Source organism: Coffea arabica, chromosome 7c (genome assembly GCF_036785885.1).
Source record: "Coffea arabica cultivar ET-39 chromosome 7c, Coffea Arabica ET-39 HiFi, whole genome shotgun sequence".
Taxonomy (NCBI): domain Eukaryota; kingdom Viridiplantae; phylum Streptophyta; class Magnoliopsida; order Gentianales; family Rubiaceae; genus Coffea; species Coffea arabica.
In genome coordinates, this window is record NC_092322.1 from 1562873 (window position 1) to 1582247 (window position 19375).

At 36.5% G+C, this 19375-nt stretch overlaps 1 protein-coding gene across 13 annotated transcripts; it reads left to right on the forward strand.

Moving 5' to 3' along the window:
* The first annotated feature begins 751 nt into the window (after positions 1-751).
* Positions 752-19158, forward strand: LOC113699953 (inositol hexakisphosphate and diphosphoinositol-pentakisphosphate kinase VIP2-like). Of its 13 annotated transcripts, none has more exons than XR_011817618.1 (31): positions 752-1000; positions 1520-1728; positions 1928-1987; positions 2253-2299; positions 2579-2662; positions 3862-3925; positions 4754-4907; positions 6116-6186; positions 7117-7221; positions 8060-8152; positions 8743-8817; positions 9604-9689; positions 10349-10555; positions 10640-10739; positions 10847-10917; positions 11846-11927; positions 12329-12487; positions 12662-12704; positions 13032-13114; positions 13379-13441; positions 13542-13616; positions 14168-14293; positions 14401-14642; positions 14795-14839; positions 15447-15513; positions 15978-16049; positions 16128-16369; positions 16678-16735; positions 17289-17456; positions 18360-18445; positions 18734-19158. XR_011817618.1 is itself a non-coding variant. In XM_027220307.2 (31 exons), exons 2-31 carry the CDS (start codon positions 1615-1617, stop codon positions 18995-18997), a joined length of 3195 nt encoding a protein of 1064 aa, XP_027076108.1. In that variant the 5' UTR covers positions 753-1346; positions 1491-1614; the 3' UTR covers positions 18998-19158. The 13 variants fall into 13 exon arrangements, 12 of the variants coding, with proteins under 12 accessions (XP_027076108.1, XP_071913070.1, XP_027076109.1 ...); XM_027220307.2 differs by having other exon boundaries at positions 753-1346; positions 1491-1728; positions 18371-18445; XM_072056969.1 differs by having other exon boundaries at positions 753-1346; positions 1491-1710; positions 18371-18445.
* The last annotated feature ends 217 nt before the right edge of the window (positions 19159-19375 follow it).

The window sequence follows — 19375 nt, forward strand, 5'->3', positions numbered from 1 at the left end:
AAGTAAAACTCAGATCTATTTTTTCGTTCCAAAGGCTTATTTCACTCGTGTTTTCTTGGATGTTGATACATGTGTTTAGTATCCTTTCTAATTTTTATGATAAGCACGTGAACAAACAATGTAAAAACTTTGAATTGTTTCCCAAGACATCAAAATCGTGGTGTGTGAAAGTCACATACACGCTTTCGAGAAATTTATAAATCTCCAACTGATACAACAAAAAACGCTCCATTCGGATTGATCATTTTTTGAAAGACAAGTTTTTCATATACAATAATGTCACGGTAATACATAAACAAAAAAAAAACCCCCCCAAAAATACAAAAAAAAATCTCATTTATAATAAAAAATTTTTCACATATATTGTTACAGTAAAATATTACAAAAATGCTCCAAAAAACATATAGTTAATCCAAACGAGTAACATAGAAAAAGAAGGTTTTTTTTTTTTTTTTAGAATCATGATCAAGTAACAGACGACAATTTAGGATCATGGTTGTACAGAAGTTTTTTTTTTTTTGGGATCTGCGGACTGCTGGATCGCTTGAAAGTATTCAATATCAGCTAAATTGGGGAATAGAAAAAAAAAAAAAACAACAAAGAGATTTGTTTACATTTTTTTTTTTGGGGTCAATCAAAGAAGTTCAGGATTTGTCTGATGAATACCTAAACACACAGTAATACTGCCGACCGCAAAAGGATGCAGATTGCGGTAGATTATAAAAGCATATCTCCAGCACGACTCAAAGCAAACAGCAGAGCAAAAAGCAAGTAAAAAGGACACCTGACCTTTGATCTCAGCGACGGTCATTGGACGCCGACAATGACACCTCCCCTCCGCAGCCCCTAAGAAGAAAACTAACGATAAAGTTGGCCATAAGAAACAAAAATCCTAATCCGCTTTCCACGTCCCTTCTCCTTTCGAAAATGCATATTCAAGAATCCGAAATCCAATCCCCAGCCCACTCATTAACCACCCCACGCCTCTCTCACGGATACTGTACGTCATTAATTAATGGAGTAGTCTTCTAACACCGGCGCCTCACAATCACTGACAAATATTCAGCAATTGGTTTTCTTTTCATCTCCTCTGCTTTGGTATTTATTATATGTATATATATATATATCCCATTCTTTTTGCCGTATATAAATACTGAGAAAAGGTCGGTCCACGACGACGAGTTTCAGCTTTTTCCCTCCGCGTCGTTCATCGTGACTTCCCTTGCCCGTTACAAGAAACTGCAAAACGCCGTCGTCGGACTGTATAATAAGTAGCACGGAACTATCTTTATTACTATTACTAACTGTTGCACTTATTTTCCGGGGATTCTTGCGTATCTTTGTTGGTGCGTGCTACTAGTTACTACTAATACTACTACTAGTTCTGGAGATTTTCCCCCTCCCCCCTTTATTCTGCATTATTTATCTCTTTTTTTTTTTTCCGTTTTTAACCTAACCTCTCTCTCTATATGGGGGTATAAATTACACAGCTTGGTGCTTTTTGGATTTTGTTGAGCAGTAAGAAAAAGGAGACAGAGAATAAGAGAGAGGGAGACTCTGATACTCATAGAGAGCGGCATTGCATTTCCTTTCAGAATCTCTCTAGCGAGAGAGATGGATAAAGGGAGGGAGAGGGAGAGAGAGATGGAGGAGGAAGAGGGAGACATTGGAAGGAAGATTAAGATTGGAGTGTGTGTAATGGAAAAGAAGGTGAAATGCGGCTCCGAGGTTCTGTACTTTTTTAGGCTCAATTTCCGTATCTTTTCCAAACAACCACCACCACCATACTAGATTACTCTTCCTTTTTTTTTTTTCCTATTTTATTTAAATACAAAATCTACAATTTTTTTTTTTTTGTTGGTTATGTCAAAGCAGTGATGTGATGTAGACAAATCATGAATGCACATAATTTTTGTGTCATTTTCAGGCTTTTTCAGGTCCGATGCTCCAAATTTTGGATAGGCTACAGGCATTCGGTGAATTTGAGGTCTCTATCATTTTATTCATGAGTTTTTAATTTATAAACTAAAAAAGATAGTTGCATTGAATTCAATTTTTGCTCGATTCCGCACAATAGATTCAATGCACAGTAATTAGAATGTGCGCTTATCTTCTATTCCTAAATTGATCGGTCACAATGTATCAAAAATTTATTTATTTATTTTTAAAAATTGATCGGTCACAATGTTTCACAAGTTGCTGTTTGGAACATATACGGTTCTATCTAAAGCACCGTTCTTTTGCTCTTGTAGATTGTTCATTTTGGGGACAAGGTTATTCTCGAGGACCCCGTAGAGAGGTATTTTCACCACATTATTGTACTGTAATCTCGTAGAGGAATGCTTATATATATATATACCCACACTGGAGTAGGGCTTTGTTTTTGTCAAATTAAAAGCCACTTACTAACCCTTACCTCTGGACCAAATCAAAATCATTGTGGTTTTGTTTACTTGAACATGAAGAAACGCTTTTGATTGGAGAATTTTTGGTTGAAAATGTTTTTCGTGATTTTTATTTTTCAGTCTACTTGAAGATTATATTTTAGTTAGTTCTCTCAGTTTCTGAACAATTGCAGATGGCCAATATGTGATTGTTTGATTGCCTTCTACTCCTCTGGGTACCCCCTGCAAAAAGCTGAAGCATATTCTGCATTGAGAAAGTATGTAATTTGAAGCCTTTTTTTGCGTTACCCATCTCCTGTTGTGTATTCTAATACAACCAAAATATGATATATGGAGTTATATGACGATGGAGGAGTAAGATTGTCGTTTTGTGAATTCTTATTTTAAAATTTCAAAGATTCTGGTTGATTAATGATGTCCTATTCCTCCATTGGTAGCAAATAATGTGGAAAGGTTAAAAAAACAAACTTTTAGATCAGCATGCAAAAAGTGTATGTGTGTGTGAATAGTGATAAATACTAGGTCCCCCTTTTGTGAGTTTGATTGTTCAAGAGTATTACTGATGATTATATGATGTTCAGGTCAAAGTCTTATTCACTGATCTTTTCATCTGTTTCTGTGGATTTTGCTCATGGCTACTATATCTGTCCCCCAAACCTTTGTTGAAGCTCATCAATCACTTGTGCTTCTCTATATTACCTGCATGGTTATGTTCAAATTTAGTAGTTTTGCCTAGGCAGATTGGAGGATCTGAGCCAGTTAAACTAGTACATATAACATGTTTGTGACATGGTTACATCAGTGACAATGAAAATTTCCGGTAACTTAGTGTTTACTCTGGCCATTTCCATGGTGTAACATTTACTCTCTAGTTTGGTGTCTTCTCATGTATGGTTACTGTCATCCCTATTGCATTTATGCCTAATGGATGTTTATACATGCCATACAGTATTTGATTTTTTGTCTGAAATTCACTGTTTCCAAATAATTGCTTTGCCGTTTAGATCTCTGTAATACCCCTAAAAAGAGGAGCTTTTCTTTTGTTTGGTGGTTTTTTTTTTTCCTGAGGGGGTGGGGGAGAGGGTGAGGTGCTGGAAATGAAGGCTTCTGCTAGTATTCAACTTGCTTTTCCCTACCACAAGGTACTTCCTCTGGAGAGCATGTGATGTCGGAATTGGGAGAGAAGAAAAAGGGTTTGCATTGTTAATATAGCTTTCTCTTGCAGTAGAATCATCCTCTGTGAATTTTGCTTATAGTACTCCCATCTCACTGAGAGTTTCTGTTTCCTTTTTGGGTACTCAATTTCTGGTACCTTTTGCTGTTGTCAAGGGGAGAGGTGATTTTGTTTGATTGCTTTTTTCTCCCCTTTAGTCTTTACAAAAACTTTGGAACACTGCAATTTGCTTTTTTAGCAATTTGAAATTAAAATTTTTTTGATGCTCCTTGATTTCTTTAGGCCCTTTCTTGTAAATGAATTGGAAGCACAACACCTTCTTCATGATAGAAGAAAAGTATATGAGGTAGGTGCCTTTCATATCTTTCATGTTTTTCTTGAATAATGCCTTACCAAATCTAAAATTGCTTGCAACTTGTCTATTCCTGATTGGGTTAGGGGTTTTAGAATGACAAAATTACGTGATTTTGATTTTTGCCACTGGTAAATGGTTTCTTTTGTTGTTTAACACCATGGTCCGTGGATGAGGCTTTTGCGCTTTAGATAAGAAATCAGTGATCAACGTTTTTTGTGGTGATTGTCGCTTATGATTCACTGTATAAAATCAGCAACTAGGCATGGTCATGCATGCTTGGAGTTTTGAGACAGATTGTTAATATATCAACTCTCATTTTATCAGCTAGTTATCGTTTGTCTCTCAATTATTCAACTCTCAGCTTATGCCAAATTTGTCAATGTTTTTTTCATTCCCCCTATGCCTTAGAAAATATGTGAAGAACTCATTTGTGGCCTATTAGCAATCATGTGACTTGTATCGTTTTTCTGAACGTGAAGAACCTTCTGTTGCTTGGCAGAAGATTCTGGCCTTGATGCTAACAACTTGTTTAGTTTGTCATCTCTTTCTATTCTCTAAAACATCTGGGACCTTCGTTGTATTAAGTTTGACAATCCAAGAATCTTGTCTCCTTCTTGTACTGTCCTTTACCTTTACCCCTTTTTTGGGGTAAGTGTCCTTTACCTTTACCTGCAAAGCAGCAGCCAAGTTTGCATTGAAATTTCTATCAAACTTTTTCCTTGCTTGATTTTACCAGAAATTATTTGTTAGTTGATTTTGTTTGCTGATGAAAATCCATGCTTTTCTCCCACTATTTCTTGTTGTTGGGAAAAACTTCAGTGTCTTGAAAGGTATGGAATTCCTGTTCCAAGATATGCTCTGGTTAATAGAGAAATGCCATATCAAGAGCTGGATTATTTTGTTGAGGAAGAAGATTTTGTTGAAGTTCATGGTAATCGCTTTTGGAAGCCATTTGTAGAGAAGCCGGTTGATGGTAAGATGCTTCATTTAAAAAATTACATTTTACCATAACTTGTGAAGTAATTGAACTAATTACATCTTTCTCTCTTACAATTGTCAAGGCTTATTACCATTTTCTGTGTAAGCTTCGTTTTACAGTTGTAGGGAAGCTGCCAGGGTTTAAAATCTTGGAAGGACCATTGTCTACAGTATGATATAGATTATACATGTGGCCCTTAGCTTCATTTAAGCAGAATGGATACTTATGGTTTGGACTGGCAACATACTGTTGTCAGCACAAGGATTTGTTCTCATATTTTTAGGAATTCGAGGACGGTACTTTGTTTGAATTTTACATATTAATTTTCTTACATGACACTATTTACCTGTTAAAAGTCTCATATCCAGTCATTCTTGTTCTTTTTTTTTTTTTCTGGTTTTTTGATAACCACAATTCAGAAGTTACTGTCAAGTACATCTTTCTTCAGTTGTTACCATATCACAGGCAGATAATTGTTGCATAGAAAACCGGAAATTAGACTTTGTGATTAATACTGCTGTTCGATGGTGCGTGTATATTTCTAGCTGCAAGTATGATGGATGATTACATTTGAACCACTTTCCAAAATGACAAATTTTCTTTGTATTCTACGATTTTTGTGTTACATAGGTCAACATCAGGAGAAGTATGATGAAGCTTGCCATTGTAAGGTTTATTCTCAAAGTGAAATACGCTAGTTAGTTTCCCATCCGAGCATAATTTACTGACAAGTTCAGCCAGAATTTGACTTTAGTGGGACTGGATACTTGTTGGCTGCCAAAACTGCATAGGATGATTTTAATGTAGAGACTCTTAACACTGAAACCATTTTACTTTACATCTCAATGATGTGACTTTTTAATTGATGAGAAGGTACGGTGAGTATTTCTGCCATATATGATATCCTTTTCTTGTATTCTTTTGACTTGTGTGGATTGTAACTCAAAGAGTGTGAGTTGGCTGTATACTTTCCTCCGAATACATATTACCATGAAAGTACCATTTCAATTCATGCAATTGGATGGAAACAACTAGGCTCTTGCCTTTCCTGTTTGCCTTTTCCCTGTCTCTAAAATTTGTCAGGTGTATCTGGATTACCTGATGTGTACAGCTACTGTATGCTTGCCTTTAGGCTTATGCCATTGTCCAAACATTACCTATGTCTATACATGCATATTAAAATTATTTTCATTTTTCTGCAGGTGACAACCACAGTATAATGATATATTACCCTAGTTCTGCAGGTGGAGGAATGAAGGAATTGTTCCGCAAGGTTAGATTTTAGTGAGTTTTTGGATTGCTTTAGCATGTTGAACATCTCTCTTTTGAGTTTCTGATGTCACTTTGAAACTTTATGTGGACTTGACTCGTAATGTCATCATGTATTGTTATAGCTATTTCAAATTGTGTTTAAACTACACATGCTTTTTTGCTGTGTGAACTATCATTGTATGCCAATATTGCAATGGCTATTTGCTTGATAAACACCATATTTACTTGAACAATTTGCTTCCTGAAATGTTTTCTTTGTTTTCTTTTCTGTTTTCTGAATTTAAAAACTCATTTACACTTGGCTGGCTACTGTTGCTCCTGCTAATGTTGATTCCTAGGCATTTCTAAACGCTTTTTGGTGCTTCCGTGAAAGACTTTTACTGGATGATTGAAGATGTTGGGCATCTCGGATGGTTTGACGTAAACATGGATTAGGGTTTGGGCATGGCTGCACTTAATGATTAAAAGTGTTACATACAGTGCACTCTCACGAGGAGAGCTAAAAGAGATTTGTGTTATAGGGTGATTTCCTTTGTTATGCAAGAGTGTTGTTAGCTTTGGTAGTGCGATAACAAGTTCGTTATGCAGTATCACTTGTGGGTCCAATTCTTTCTCTTGCCATGTTTGAGAAATAATGGTTTGTCCACCCAGTAGCAAGTATTCTTAATAGTTCTTCTGTTATTTTTATCACTTGGAGGTTTTAAAGTCAGGTGCTCTCATGATTAACATATCTCATATATGGTAAATCATGTCAGATATTTCTTTGTCATTTGATTGCATTGCTTGCTGCAGTCTTTTCTGATCCGTGGAAATTTTGTATTAGAATGTATTAGTTGAATGATTCCCTCTTGAAAATCAGTATTTATTTGTTTTTGACAAGTGACAGATGAAGATCTGATGGTTTTAGATCACGTGATATATCATCTTTCAGGTTGGTAATCGCTCAAGTGAGTTTCATCCCGAGGTTAGAAGAGTGCGGCGCGAAGGATCTTACATATATGAAGAATTCATGCCTACTGGAGGCACAGATGTGAAGGTTGTCAGATAAGATCAGTACTAATTGTCTCAGTGTTGTTCTTTGGTAACTATGGTCTTAGTTGCATGTGGATTCTGTGGAATTTATTGTGATGCTTATGTAATTTGCTAAATAGGAAACAGCACTACCATGTAGGATGTGTACATAAGCAATTCAAAAAGGTTAGCAAAAGTTTATTACTCTAATCAGCCATTGTTTCTGGAAATCTAGAAAGAATGTGTGTGAATTTCCAGAAAACCTTCAGCACAACTACACATCCATGTAGGCTGTGTACATAAGCAATTCAAAAAGGTTAGCAAAAGTTTATTACTCTAATCAGCCATTGTTTCTGGAAATCTAGAAAGAATGTGTGTGAATTTCCAGAAAACCTTCAGCACAACTACCGGAATGATTCTCTTATTCCTCGGCAGTTAATATTTCCTGATCCTCCAAATGGTTCCTCACCTGCCAAGGCTTCTTGTTCTGCCCATTGCAATGCAGAACATCATAGCAGGAGCTGGATGATGTTCAACTGATTCCTCTCTAAAATTGATCAGAAATTCCATTATCATGGACTCTGAGATATGTGTGGAATCCTCTTTGTGGCCTCTTTTGCATACACAAACCCATTAGGTTTTCATGTTTGTTTTATCTGTAATTTAGCATACTCACATTCACTGGCCTCTAGAGTCATTTTCATTTGAAGTTTGTAGCGACATTTAATGTATCTCACACTTCTGCCAATCTAAAACTTTCTTTGTATTTAGTGGTTACTTCATGATTTTAATTGCAAAAGAGTTATGTCCTCTTCACATTTTAGATCTTTTAGTATCAGTGAGCTTTATTGCTTGCGGTGCAGGTATATACTGTAGGCCCAGAGTACGCTCATGCAGAGGCGAGAAAATCTCCTGTTGTTGATGGTGTTGTTATGAGAAATCCTGATGGCAAAGAAGTAAGTAGACTACCTGGCATATAAAACAATCATGCTGACTTTAAGAATCAGTTTGAGAAGGGTGATTATTATGTCGATGTGACTGTCCATGATTTATGTTGAGCTTCTCAAAACGCATATAAAAGAATTTAAGTATCAGAAGCAGATTTTTTTGGTGTGTGTTTGTTGGGTACCAGACAGGTGACATGGAGAACACCTTATGAGATGATATCAGAAGTAATCTCGGGCTGTTGATGCAACTTTTGAGCTGAAATGCAGTGGCCTTATTTTAACTTTCCTTCTACCTTCCTAAACTCTTCTTTTATTCTCATATCTTGTCTCATTATCAGCAAACGAGCAAAAGAGATTGATGTTTAATTAAAGATAGTAATTATCCGTCTGTCCTCTATTTAAATGCACAGTCCCAAGTTCAATTCATGTGTCATTTGTTTTCTCTTATTATGTACTGAACATTTTGTGAATGTGAGCTTGAGCTCATAACTCTAAAAGATCGAAACTGTGTATTTTTCACTAGCATCCTACTCAAGCGAGACACATCTGGCAATTAAATAGCATTTTGTAACTGATAACAAGAGGTCTTTTCATTACAGGTGCGGTATCCAGTTCTGCTTACTCCTACTGAGAAGCAGATGGCAAGAGATGTTTGCATTGCATTCCAGCAAGCTGTAAGTCAATTTAGTTTTGTAAAATTCCCTTCTAGTGAGTCCAACTCGCAAGAATGGGACATCATCATATCAAGCAGTGACATTCACACGCTGCCCCTCCATTTGCACTCCAAAAAAAAGGGAAAGAATGTATCTTAATATCTTGTAAAACAATGCATGAGGTTCTTTAGGTGCTTCAGCTTGATGTAGTAACAAATTGGGCTGCAGGGAATTGGATCAATGTTGAACACAGACCGGAAAAGTTGATAATCCTATATACTGGACTTTTTCCCAGTTTTGTTTCCTGAACTGTAAATATCGATTCAAGCCAATCTTCTGGGCAGTTGCAGATCTAATACTTCATTAAATGTTTCAATTTCCAGTAAAAAATAGAACTACCTTGTACAGCTATATTCATAGTGCCAGTTGATCATTGGTTTACCATCTGGAACTATTATCCCCCTTGTTTGACCATCCATGAGCCACTGTCATTATATGATCTTTTCCTTTATTACTCTAGCTGGATTTCTGACCTTTCTCTTCCTGTTGCCATACTGTTGACAGCAGCTTCTTTAGGTCTAGCATCCCCCAATTGGTTAATTTGGGTGTGGAATCCACTTTTTCTTCATTCAATTTCTGTTGCATGTTCTGATTTTAGACCTGTTGACAATTTTATGTGGTCAAGGGCTTCATACTTTTTCCTCAACATACTGTATGTGAAAGACACATCGCAGAACTGACATATTTAATTGTTTTCAAACCATGTCTTCTCTATTTTGTAATTCTTAAATGTTGTCTCATTCACAGGTTTGTGGCTTTGATCTCTTGCGCTGTGAAGGGCAATCATATGTCTGTGATGTCAATGGATGGAGTTTTGTCAAAAATTCCTACAAGTATGATTTATTTGCTTTTATCATCTTTTTGGTCAATAAGCATTGTGGTAGGGTGGTAATCATGCTTTTTTGCTGCTCTAGGTCTGGTTAGCAAAGTTGTCAGTGACATTTTAACTTTTATTCTGAACTCTGCCTTGCATCAGAAGAACAAACTAGTCATCTTCGTTCCATAAGTCCCTATTACTTCACTTCGGTTGGCATTTAATGCTGCTTGAGTAAGGTTCATGGGGGATTGTTTCCAATATAAATCTTATTGTTTTTCCAAAGCTTTTGAGCATGGTTTCATGTCATCTGATTTGTTTCAGTTGTATCTTCTTGTTTACTCTCATGTTCTTTTTATTTTTGTGAAAAAGTAAAAGGTTTGCAGTAATTTAAATATTTGACTACTGATCCTCGAGTAAGTCTGTTACTGGTTCGCCAGATGCAAACGAACACATAACAGGCTGCCACTCATGTATCTAAATTTAGTTGCGGTAATGGAATATCAACTTTACTGGAAAGGTGAAATATGTCTAGTTTGATTTGCAATTTGTTTTCTGCAATATTGCAAGATTAGAAGATCATTCTGGCCAATGCCTTCATTTTCTCTATGTTTTCTGATTTAATGGTGCTTTTGTTCTTTAATTGTTTTCATCTGTGCTCATGAACTGCTAATACAGATACTATGATGATGCTGCGTGTGTATTGAGAAAGATGTTTCTGGATGCAAAAGCTCCACATCTTTCTACAACAATACCACCCACATTGCCATGGAAAGTGAATGAACCAGTTCAGCCTTCTGAGGGACTAACACGTCAAGGAAGTGGAATTATTGGGAAATTTGGGCAATCTGAAGAGCTGCGTTGTGTTATTGCTGTGATCCGCCAGTAAGATTGCCTCCTTTTGCTCTTTTATATTGATATATGACGTCTTTTTATCATCTACTATAGCAAATTTTGTTATTTGAACAGTGGTGATAGAACTCCAAAACAGAAGGTGAAGTTGAAGGTTACTGAGGAAAAGCTGTTAAATTTGATGTTAAAGTACAATGGTGGGAGACCTAGATCAGAGGTGTTTCTTTGCTCATAGAATTATCTCCTTGTTTTTCAAAGATAAGATCCTCAGCATTTTGGCCAAGTAAAACTTGATTCTTTTCCTGCATTTACATTTTTGTGCAGACAAAGCTGAAAAGTGCTGTCCAACTGCAAGATCTTTTAGATGCCACTCGCATTTTAGTACCCCGTTCTAGGTATGTGAAGAAGGAATATCTTTGATGGTTTGGGAATTTTAAGTAGATTCTTACGGAACCAAATTAATGTTGATTGCACATAAGAACAACCAGAGAAAAATTGTTAAATTTGGTCAAGCCTCCAGAGGATAGGGTCACATGGCACAACCTTCCGCAAAAATTTTCCCTCTAGATGCATTTTCTCAAGACAAAATTACTATTCCTTTACTGCTGGGCATACTGATGCAGCCCTAGCAAAGAAAAAGTGTGCAGATTTATGATAAGATCGAGATAAAGAAGTGCTAAGAAATTTACATCACAGAAATTTAAGAAAATAGGAGATTTTAAAGCTGTGAGACTTCACATTGCTTGCTTGGAGTGACCTTGGTATCACTTAGAAAAATGCCCAAAAATAGTAGTAATTTCAAACAACCATTTATCTGAACCTCCTTTTTTCTTGGGTGCTTGACTAATTTCGTGTAAAACCATCAGAGCTATATGGGCAAAGGGAGATCATTTGGATCAGCACCATTTATCATAGACAAGGATGAGTAGTTCAGATTATGGTGATCTTGAGTTCATAGTGAAGTGCCGAAGCTACTTTATTTTGTTTGAATCTGTAATTTTGGTGTTTGGTTTACCCTACATTTAGTTTGAAACATATTATGTAATGTACGAACTATAGTAGCATGCACTGTTATGTTTACCATTTATGTGTTTAACATTTTAAATGCAACAAAGACAAAAAATAATTGTTTCACTTTCGGTATTGTTCCAATTTGGTTGTTTATGTTGTCTGGATGGTTTCTTTTGTTTATTATCTCTGTCCACATATGCTCCGTTAAACCCAGTGGATTTTCCCTTGATTCATGATTGAAATAGTAAATTTTTTTTATTGAATTTGTGAAGGCTGATCCGAACTTCTTGCTTGATATGTTGTATAAACCAGACCTGGCAGGGAAAGTGACAGTGAAGCTGAAGATCTTGAGCATGCTGAAAAGCTTCGTCAAGTGAAAGCGGTTCTTGAGGAGGTTCATTTAAAGAGTTTCCTCACTTGATGCAATTTTATATGTTATAATATGTAGATTTATTTTTTGTGATTTTACTGATTTTACATGCTAGAAGTAAAGAAAATAAAGAAAAAGCCTGAAAGTCTTCCAGCTAGTCAAAACCAAATGCTATTAATGGTGACAATGTGTGCAATGGCTTGTGGTTAGGGCATTTTTATGTGAACCACACTTATTGCAGTGGCTTGTAGTTCATTAAATTTGACATGAAAAGGGTGAAAAGTTCAGCTTGCAACTCTTGATTTGTTGCTTCCATGATAGCTGAACTATTCAGCATGCAGATTGAGAATTTCAAACTTGAGGTGCAATTTATATCTTCTTAGCATTCTTGATTGTTATTCCCTAATAAGTTCTCAAATTTCCAGGGAGGTCATTTCTCTGGGATTTACAGAAAAGTTCAACTGAAACCACTGAGGTGGGTTAAAGTTGCAAAAAGTAACGGTGAAGGAGAAGAAGAACGTCCAGTTGAAGCTCTGATGGTTCTTAAATATGGGGGTGTTCTTACGCATGCTGGCAGAAAGCAGGTGATACGTTTCAAATGTTGTTCATAGATGCTCTGGTACCTTTTTGGCTCTCTAGTGGATTATGGAATTCTTTAATCATGACGATAACTGGAAATAGCCTTTGATGTTTTGCCTCTGGATACTTGTATGGTTTGTGTTGTTATCTCAAATGTGGTCTTAAATCTTTCTTGACAGGCTGAAGAACTAGGCAGATACTTCCGGAACAATATATATCCAGGTTGATGTCATTTACTTCTATTTCTAAGCTTGTAAGCTGTTGTGGTCATTTCTGGAGTATCCTTCTTTATAGGGTCTTTTGCCCAATTGGGCCCATAGGTTTGGTGGACAGATGATCTTTAGATAATGAGCTGTCAAGTGAAATATTTAATTATCTCTAGAATGGTTTTTTTGAATATTGTTGGGAATATCATGTTTGCTAACTATTATCATAGATTTTTATACTTTAAGTTGCCACCCATTTGGAAGAGGTATACGGCTGTTTTATCTTGATAACTGTGTTTCTGCTTTGGATGGTGCTAATTATGTGTTACATTATGTGTCTCAGGGGAAGGTACTGGCCTGCTTCGCCTACATAGCACATATCGCCATGACCTCAAAATATACAGCTCAGATGAGGGCCGTGTACAGGTCAAAGCTGATGTTAATTTGTGTATTCTGGTGTACTTTTTGATGCATAATTTGATCTTACATTCATATTAGATACTTTTTCCCTTGTTGATTTGTGTGGAGGAACTTTTCTGTTTCCAAGCCGAATTTCAAGTGCATGAATATATCATACTTGCAGTTTAAGACCTATCTATCTTATATATTTAACTTATGTTTCATCCTGATCCATTACAATTCAAAATTAACTCTGTATTGTTTTGATATGTCTTATTGATATGTGGGCAGATGTCCGCTGCTGCATTTGCAAAAGGTCTCCTTGATTTGGAAGGACAATTAACACCAATCTTGGTCTGTAAACTTGATCTTTGAACAGTCTTTCTTGTTTATTTTTTTTTCTGAAGCTAATTGCTCATGATATTTCTCTTTAATTGTTCCTGATCCTCGTAAGGTTTCGCTAGTCAGCAAGGACTCTTCTATGTTGGATGGGCTTGATAATGCCAGTATTGAAATGGATGAGGCTAAGGTTTGTCTTGCTGTTGTATCTCTAGTTTTGTTATATCTCCCTTCAAGGAAATAAATTAATAGATTGCGGGTATAAAAGAGTTCTTTTCTTTTCTGCTGAATAACGAGACTGTGTACTAACTGCAAGCCAGAGGAAACTGGATTTCTTTTTCCAGGGGTTGTGTAGGGGGGAATGGGTGGTTGTTGGTTGTGCTCACATGTATGGTGCGATGTAAGTTATCCTCATATGGTGTATAGGGCGAATAGTACATTTTGTTATGGACCTTTCATATAATATTACTATTGGCAGTAAAGATGTAATTTCTTGTAAGCCTTAGCTATTTGGACTCAAAAGGTTTTTCTTGAGTTGCTGTGTGTTTCTGTGAGATCCTTAACAATTGTTTCTGTCACACACACTCTCTTTTCCAGGTCTTTTCAGACAAACAGCCTCCTTCATTTGCATGATATGCAACCTCCTGCTTTGTGGCCATCTTTCTAATTTTCCTGTGTCAAGCTTTCATTTTCTTACAGTGCGTTTCTTCTTCTTCATTTTTTCACTTCCCCCGTTCTCAGACTAGATTACATGAGATAATTACTTCCGGAGTAAAGGCAGTCCATGAGAATGGCTCATCAGAAAAACCTTGGATGGTTGATGGGGCTGGACTTCCTTCAAATGCATCTGAACTTCTTCCTGAATTGGTAGGAGTCTTTCCATATTCCTGAAATTTTCTTGATTAGAAGACTATATAATTTCCAGACCTTATTTCTTGTCTTTGCTGCTGCTTAGCTTATATTCTTGTGATCAGGTGAAGTTGACAAAGAAGGTAACTGAACAAGTGAGGCTACTTGCAAAGGATGAGGATGAACAACTTGAAGACACAAGTTCATATGATGTGATTCCTCCATATGATCAAGCTAAAGCACTGGGTAAGACAAACATAGATGTTGACCGCATTGCTGCAGGACTACCCTGTGGGAGTGAAGGATTTCTTCTCATGTATGCTCGGTGGAGGAAGCTTGAGAGAGATTTGTATAATGAGCGGAAAGAGTAAGTCTTATGCTTATGGAAGGTTTAGAATTATGAGTTCTTTGTTTCAAGTACATTAATACGATTTGAAATTTAGATTTTCTCAATTAGTATGACCCTTCACTTGGCTTGGTTGTTCTGTAATGGATGTAACTGTGTGGTTTGGTTTGCAGCCGTTTTGACATAACACAGATTCCAGATGTTTATGACTCCAGCAAGTAAGTGATTGAACTAAGCTGGCAGTATGTTTTACATTAAATATTATGACCTTGTTAAGTTACATTCCGTTTCTGACAGCTCTGAGTGAACTAGGTATGTTTCTTTGTGCTTGCGTCCTCTCTGTCTGTCTGTTTCTCTCTCTCTCTCATTTCTTCTGTATAACTTTTGACTGTTTTTTACATGCATGTTTTTTCTTTAATTAACTATAAAATGTCTTCATAAATGTTTCATGTGAAGTCATAGAGTACCCCATTTTAGAAGAACAAAGAAAATGCTTAAGCCTTCTTTAAGATGGAATTCATCTAATAGACTGGACTAGTGCTCAATTACCGATCCCATTCCACCCCTTCTTTTCTTGGATTTAATTATGACAATCTGGAGAGAGATTTCTAGAGGTTGAAACTAAGTGAGGTTGCAACACAATATATGCATATGGGCAGTAGTTCCATGCCAATTCTCATGCAACCTATGTTGCAACCAGTTTTAGTTTTTCGGTTTTTCGGTTTTTCATAGCAAAATGTCATTCTCTTATAAAGACAAAGAGTTTGCTGATACTCTTTCTTGTGTCCTTTCTAGTCTTGTGATATTATATTCTTCTTTTAACAGGTATGATCTCTTGCACAATGCACACCTTAATTTGGAAGGATTGGATGAACTCTTTAGAGTTGCTCAGGTGAGAAAATTTGACCTACTTGCATACATTATCCATAATGAATCTGAAACCCCTATGCACTCCACCTCCTGAATACTTGATATCTTTTGAAGGTAGTTTCTTTCTTGTATTTCCACTGAATTAGAGATGTGATCCATGAGAGGGTATGGTTGGTGGTACATTCCTTATTCATATTACGTGGAGTCCTGAAGTTGATGTTCCTACTGTTTCAAGGACATTCAAGTATTTATTCATTGCAAATGTTCCAAAATGCCAAGTTTAATTCTGGAGATAGAGAACCTTTTGGCTGCAGGAACCAGATTGACTATGTAATTTATGATAGAAGAAAAATTAGAGAGCATGGGCGAAGCACCTGGCACAGTATACATACATTTAGAAAGTAGATATATTCATGACTAAATGAACAAGCCATGTGATTTTATGATTTGTTCTTTGGAATTTCTATTGATCCTGTTGTCTTTCAGTTACTTGCAGATGGTGTTATTCCTAATGAATATGGAATTAACCCAAAGCAGAAGCTAAAGATTGGGTCCAAAGTAATTCTCGATTTAGCTTACTCTGTTTTCTATCCGTATTCCTTTCCTTCAATTAGTTAAATGCCTTTTGGTTCGCAGATTGCCCGTCGCCTATTAGGTAAGATTTTAATTGATCTAAGAAATACTCGTGAAGAAGCAATCAGCGTAGCTGGGCTGAAGAGCAGTCAGGATCATGAGTCAACTGTCAGTATAACTGGACAGGAAGATGGAGAGTCTAATTTCAGGAATGAAGATTCAAGGAGGACTAGTTTCACTGGTGAAAAATCAATAAATCAGGAAGATGATGATAACAAAGAGACCAAATATCGCTTGGATCCAAAGTAATACTCTGTTTCTTGCTTTGTTGACAAAACAAGATGCACTTGGTCAAACCTAATGAAAATGTTTGCAACTAAGCAATTACCTGTCAAAATAATTTAACATTTACTCAATAAAGAATAAAGAGTACAACATGCTTTTTACATACAGAAACTCGAAGAACTCATTATTATCCTTTCTTTTGGCTGGAGCAGTGCTCAGTCATTTGGTTCTGCTAACTTTTGCTTCTTATACCATAGTATGCTCTCCTATGAGCTGAAGGATACATTAGAGAACTTGTCAGTTATTTGATGCTCTTTAATTTTTTCAGATATGCTAATGTGAGAACACCTGAACGCCATGTCAGAACACGCCTTTACTTCACATCGGTGAGTCAACTATCACTATGGTCACTTAGAAATTTACTCTGTTTTCTACACATGCTACATCATCAGGTGCTTCGTGAAATTCTTTTTATCCACTGGCACTTGAACGCCATTAACTTTGGTAGGAATGTCAATCAAATAGTATATTTTTCCTTTTCTTTTTGGCACCAAGTAGTGTCTTAAGAAGGTCATATGTTGGGAAAGAGCTTAAGAGGTACCTCGTATATTGGTTTTGGCCTCATACATGCTGATTTCAAGCCAGTAGTATTATTGGGTCTTATGTCCTCGTGATTCTGACTCAAGGAGGATATCCATGTGTCTGTATTGATGGGTAAAGGAACCATTCTGATTTTCCAGTCGTCGTAGATTGTTTCCTTTATTGAGGGAGGTAAGACTTTGGGAGGGCAAAGGGTCTCTTTGGATATATTGTTGGATATGCAAGGAATTTTTTTTATCTGTTTCCAGTTCCATCTCATTATTTAGATCTTTCTTTAGTAATTTGATATATTTTTCTTTCACCACTTATATTAAGCTCTATTGAATGTTTGATTGTCAGGAATCACATATCCATTCTTTGATGAATGTTCTTCGTTATTGTAACTTGGATGAATCTCTCCAAGGAGAGGATAGTCTTGTTTGTGATAATGCTTTGGAGCGTCTTTTAAGGACCAAGGAGCTTGACTACATGAGTTATATTGTGATGAGGATGTTTGAGAATACTGAGGTTAGTATGGATAATTTTTATTTTAGAAATTTCCTAGGGAATATATATGAATAAGCAGTAAAAAAGGCCTCTGTTTATCATTTTGGTGCTATACTTCATGTATTATGTTGGTGAATGATGCACGAAGGATTAATCGGGGTAGTGTGTTTGCTTCTGTTTTTTTCTTGTTGCTGTCTCATCTCCCTCCTTTGCTTGAGAAGTCTTCAGCATAAAAAGATGAGATAAATACACATATCGTCTCTTTTGCTTCTGTAATGTTATACGATGCCTGAAAAAAATTAGAAAATTGCAAGATAGTAAAGCTCATTACCAGGTCTAACATCGATACCAGTGAGCTTTTGCACCTGTCTGTATTCGTGACTTAGTTTACATTGTTACGAAGATAATACCAGCTAAATTTTTTGCTGTCTTTCTTAGGCCTAGATCTGACAATTACAGTTCTTGGTGCATAAAACAAGTACGTAATGGTAATAAAATCTCAAAGAGTGGAAAACCTGAATGAAGTTTGTCAACCTTCGAGGCTAGTGTTCTTTTGCGTGATCCTTTTAAAGGCCTGACATTAGTCGGACACCATGAAACTTGAGTGCTTCCTTCTATTGAGCAGGAACTGTTTTGGCAGTTTATTAATAAAATTAAGGGCTGGCGGCACGGCTCCCACGTGCATGGGTTTTGCTTTTATATATATATATATATATATATATATATATATATATATATATATATGTATATTTTAAAAAAAAAAAAGCGTTTTGACAGAGTCGATGGTTTGGCTACACTAACTGTAATCCCATTTTTTACTTTGTTAGTGACTTGAACTTTGGGTGGGGCACATTCATGTTGTTACGTTATTTTGCTGATGAGTATATTTAAACTTTTTTATCCAGCTTTTGATGAGTATCTTAGAACAAATGCAGGTATCTTTAGAAGATCCACAGAGATTCCGAATAGAGTTGACTTTTAGTCGCGGCGCTGATTTGTGCCCCTTGGAGGTATTTTCTTCGATTGAAGAGATTTAATTTGAAATGCTCTGCTTTGGCAAAAAGTGTTCATGGGATTGGAATTACATCCCTGGGCCCCTCTAAATATCAGTATTCCCATCAGCTACTAATTTTCCATTCTTCTTTGAATCAAGCGCTTCTAAGAATACCAACTTAACTCCTCCTTCAAAGGTTGGATAGAGGTTTAATGGTTTATTGTGGAATAACTTGTAATGGTTTAGCGATTTTAACAGCTGGACTGGTTAATCAGAGGATTTCAATAATTATTTGAATTTGCAGAAGGACGATAGTGGGGCAGCCTCATTACGCCAGGAGCACACATTGCCGATAATGGGTCCTGAGAGGCTTCAAGAAGTAGGATCATACTTGACGATGGAGAAGATGGAAAAGATGATTCGCTCTTTCGCCATGCCAGCAGAAGATTTCCCCCCGCCATCAACCCCGCAAGGATTTTCAGGGTACTTCTCAAAAAGTGCAGCAGTTTTGGAGCGCCTTGCGAATCTTTGGCCTTTCAACAAGCATGGAAATACGAATGGGAAGTGATTTAGCTTTGACATTCTTCCATTTGCTTGATTATCGAGCCTGAAATTTGCTGATCTTTTTTTTTTTTTTTTTTGGAAGTACAAATGGATGGTTGTGGAAGAGCAATTTTCCCAGTGTAAATATTTCAATTGAATGAATCATTTGCAGAGCACGTTCTTACATCTTTATTTCTTTTACAAGGATGGGGCCTCACTGGTTGAGCCATGAACTGCCAGAACCAATGCATAATAACTTCTTATGACTCAATACTCGTTCATGTATATTAGTTCTCTTTGGATTTCCAAGAGTTTGACGATCAAGATCCCTTCGATTGGGAAGATTCATGTCACGTCGTCTCTTTATTAAGTTTTGCGGTTGAGTAAATTGGTTCCCGTTGCT

Coding starts and splice junctions, on each gene's coding strand:
- LOC113699953 (XM_072056964.1), top strand. CDS start 928: ATGCATATTCAAGAATCCGAAATCCAATCCCCAGCCCACTCATTAACC. Junction 2,300..2,578: donor CTCGAGGACCCCGTAGAGAG/GTATTTTCACCA, acceptor GAACAATTGCAG/ATGGCCAATATGTGATTGTT. Junction 7,222..8,059: donor CTGGAGGCACAGATGTGAAG/GTTGTCAGATAA, acceptor CTTGCGGTGCAG/GTATATACTGTAGGCCCAGA.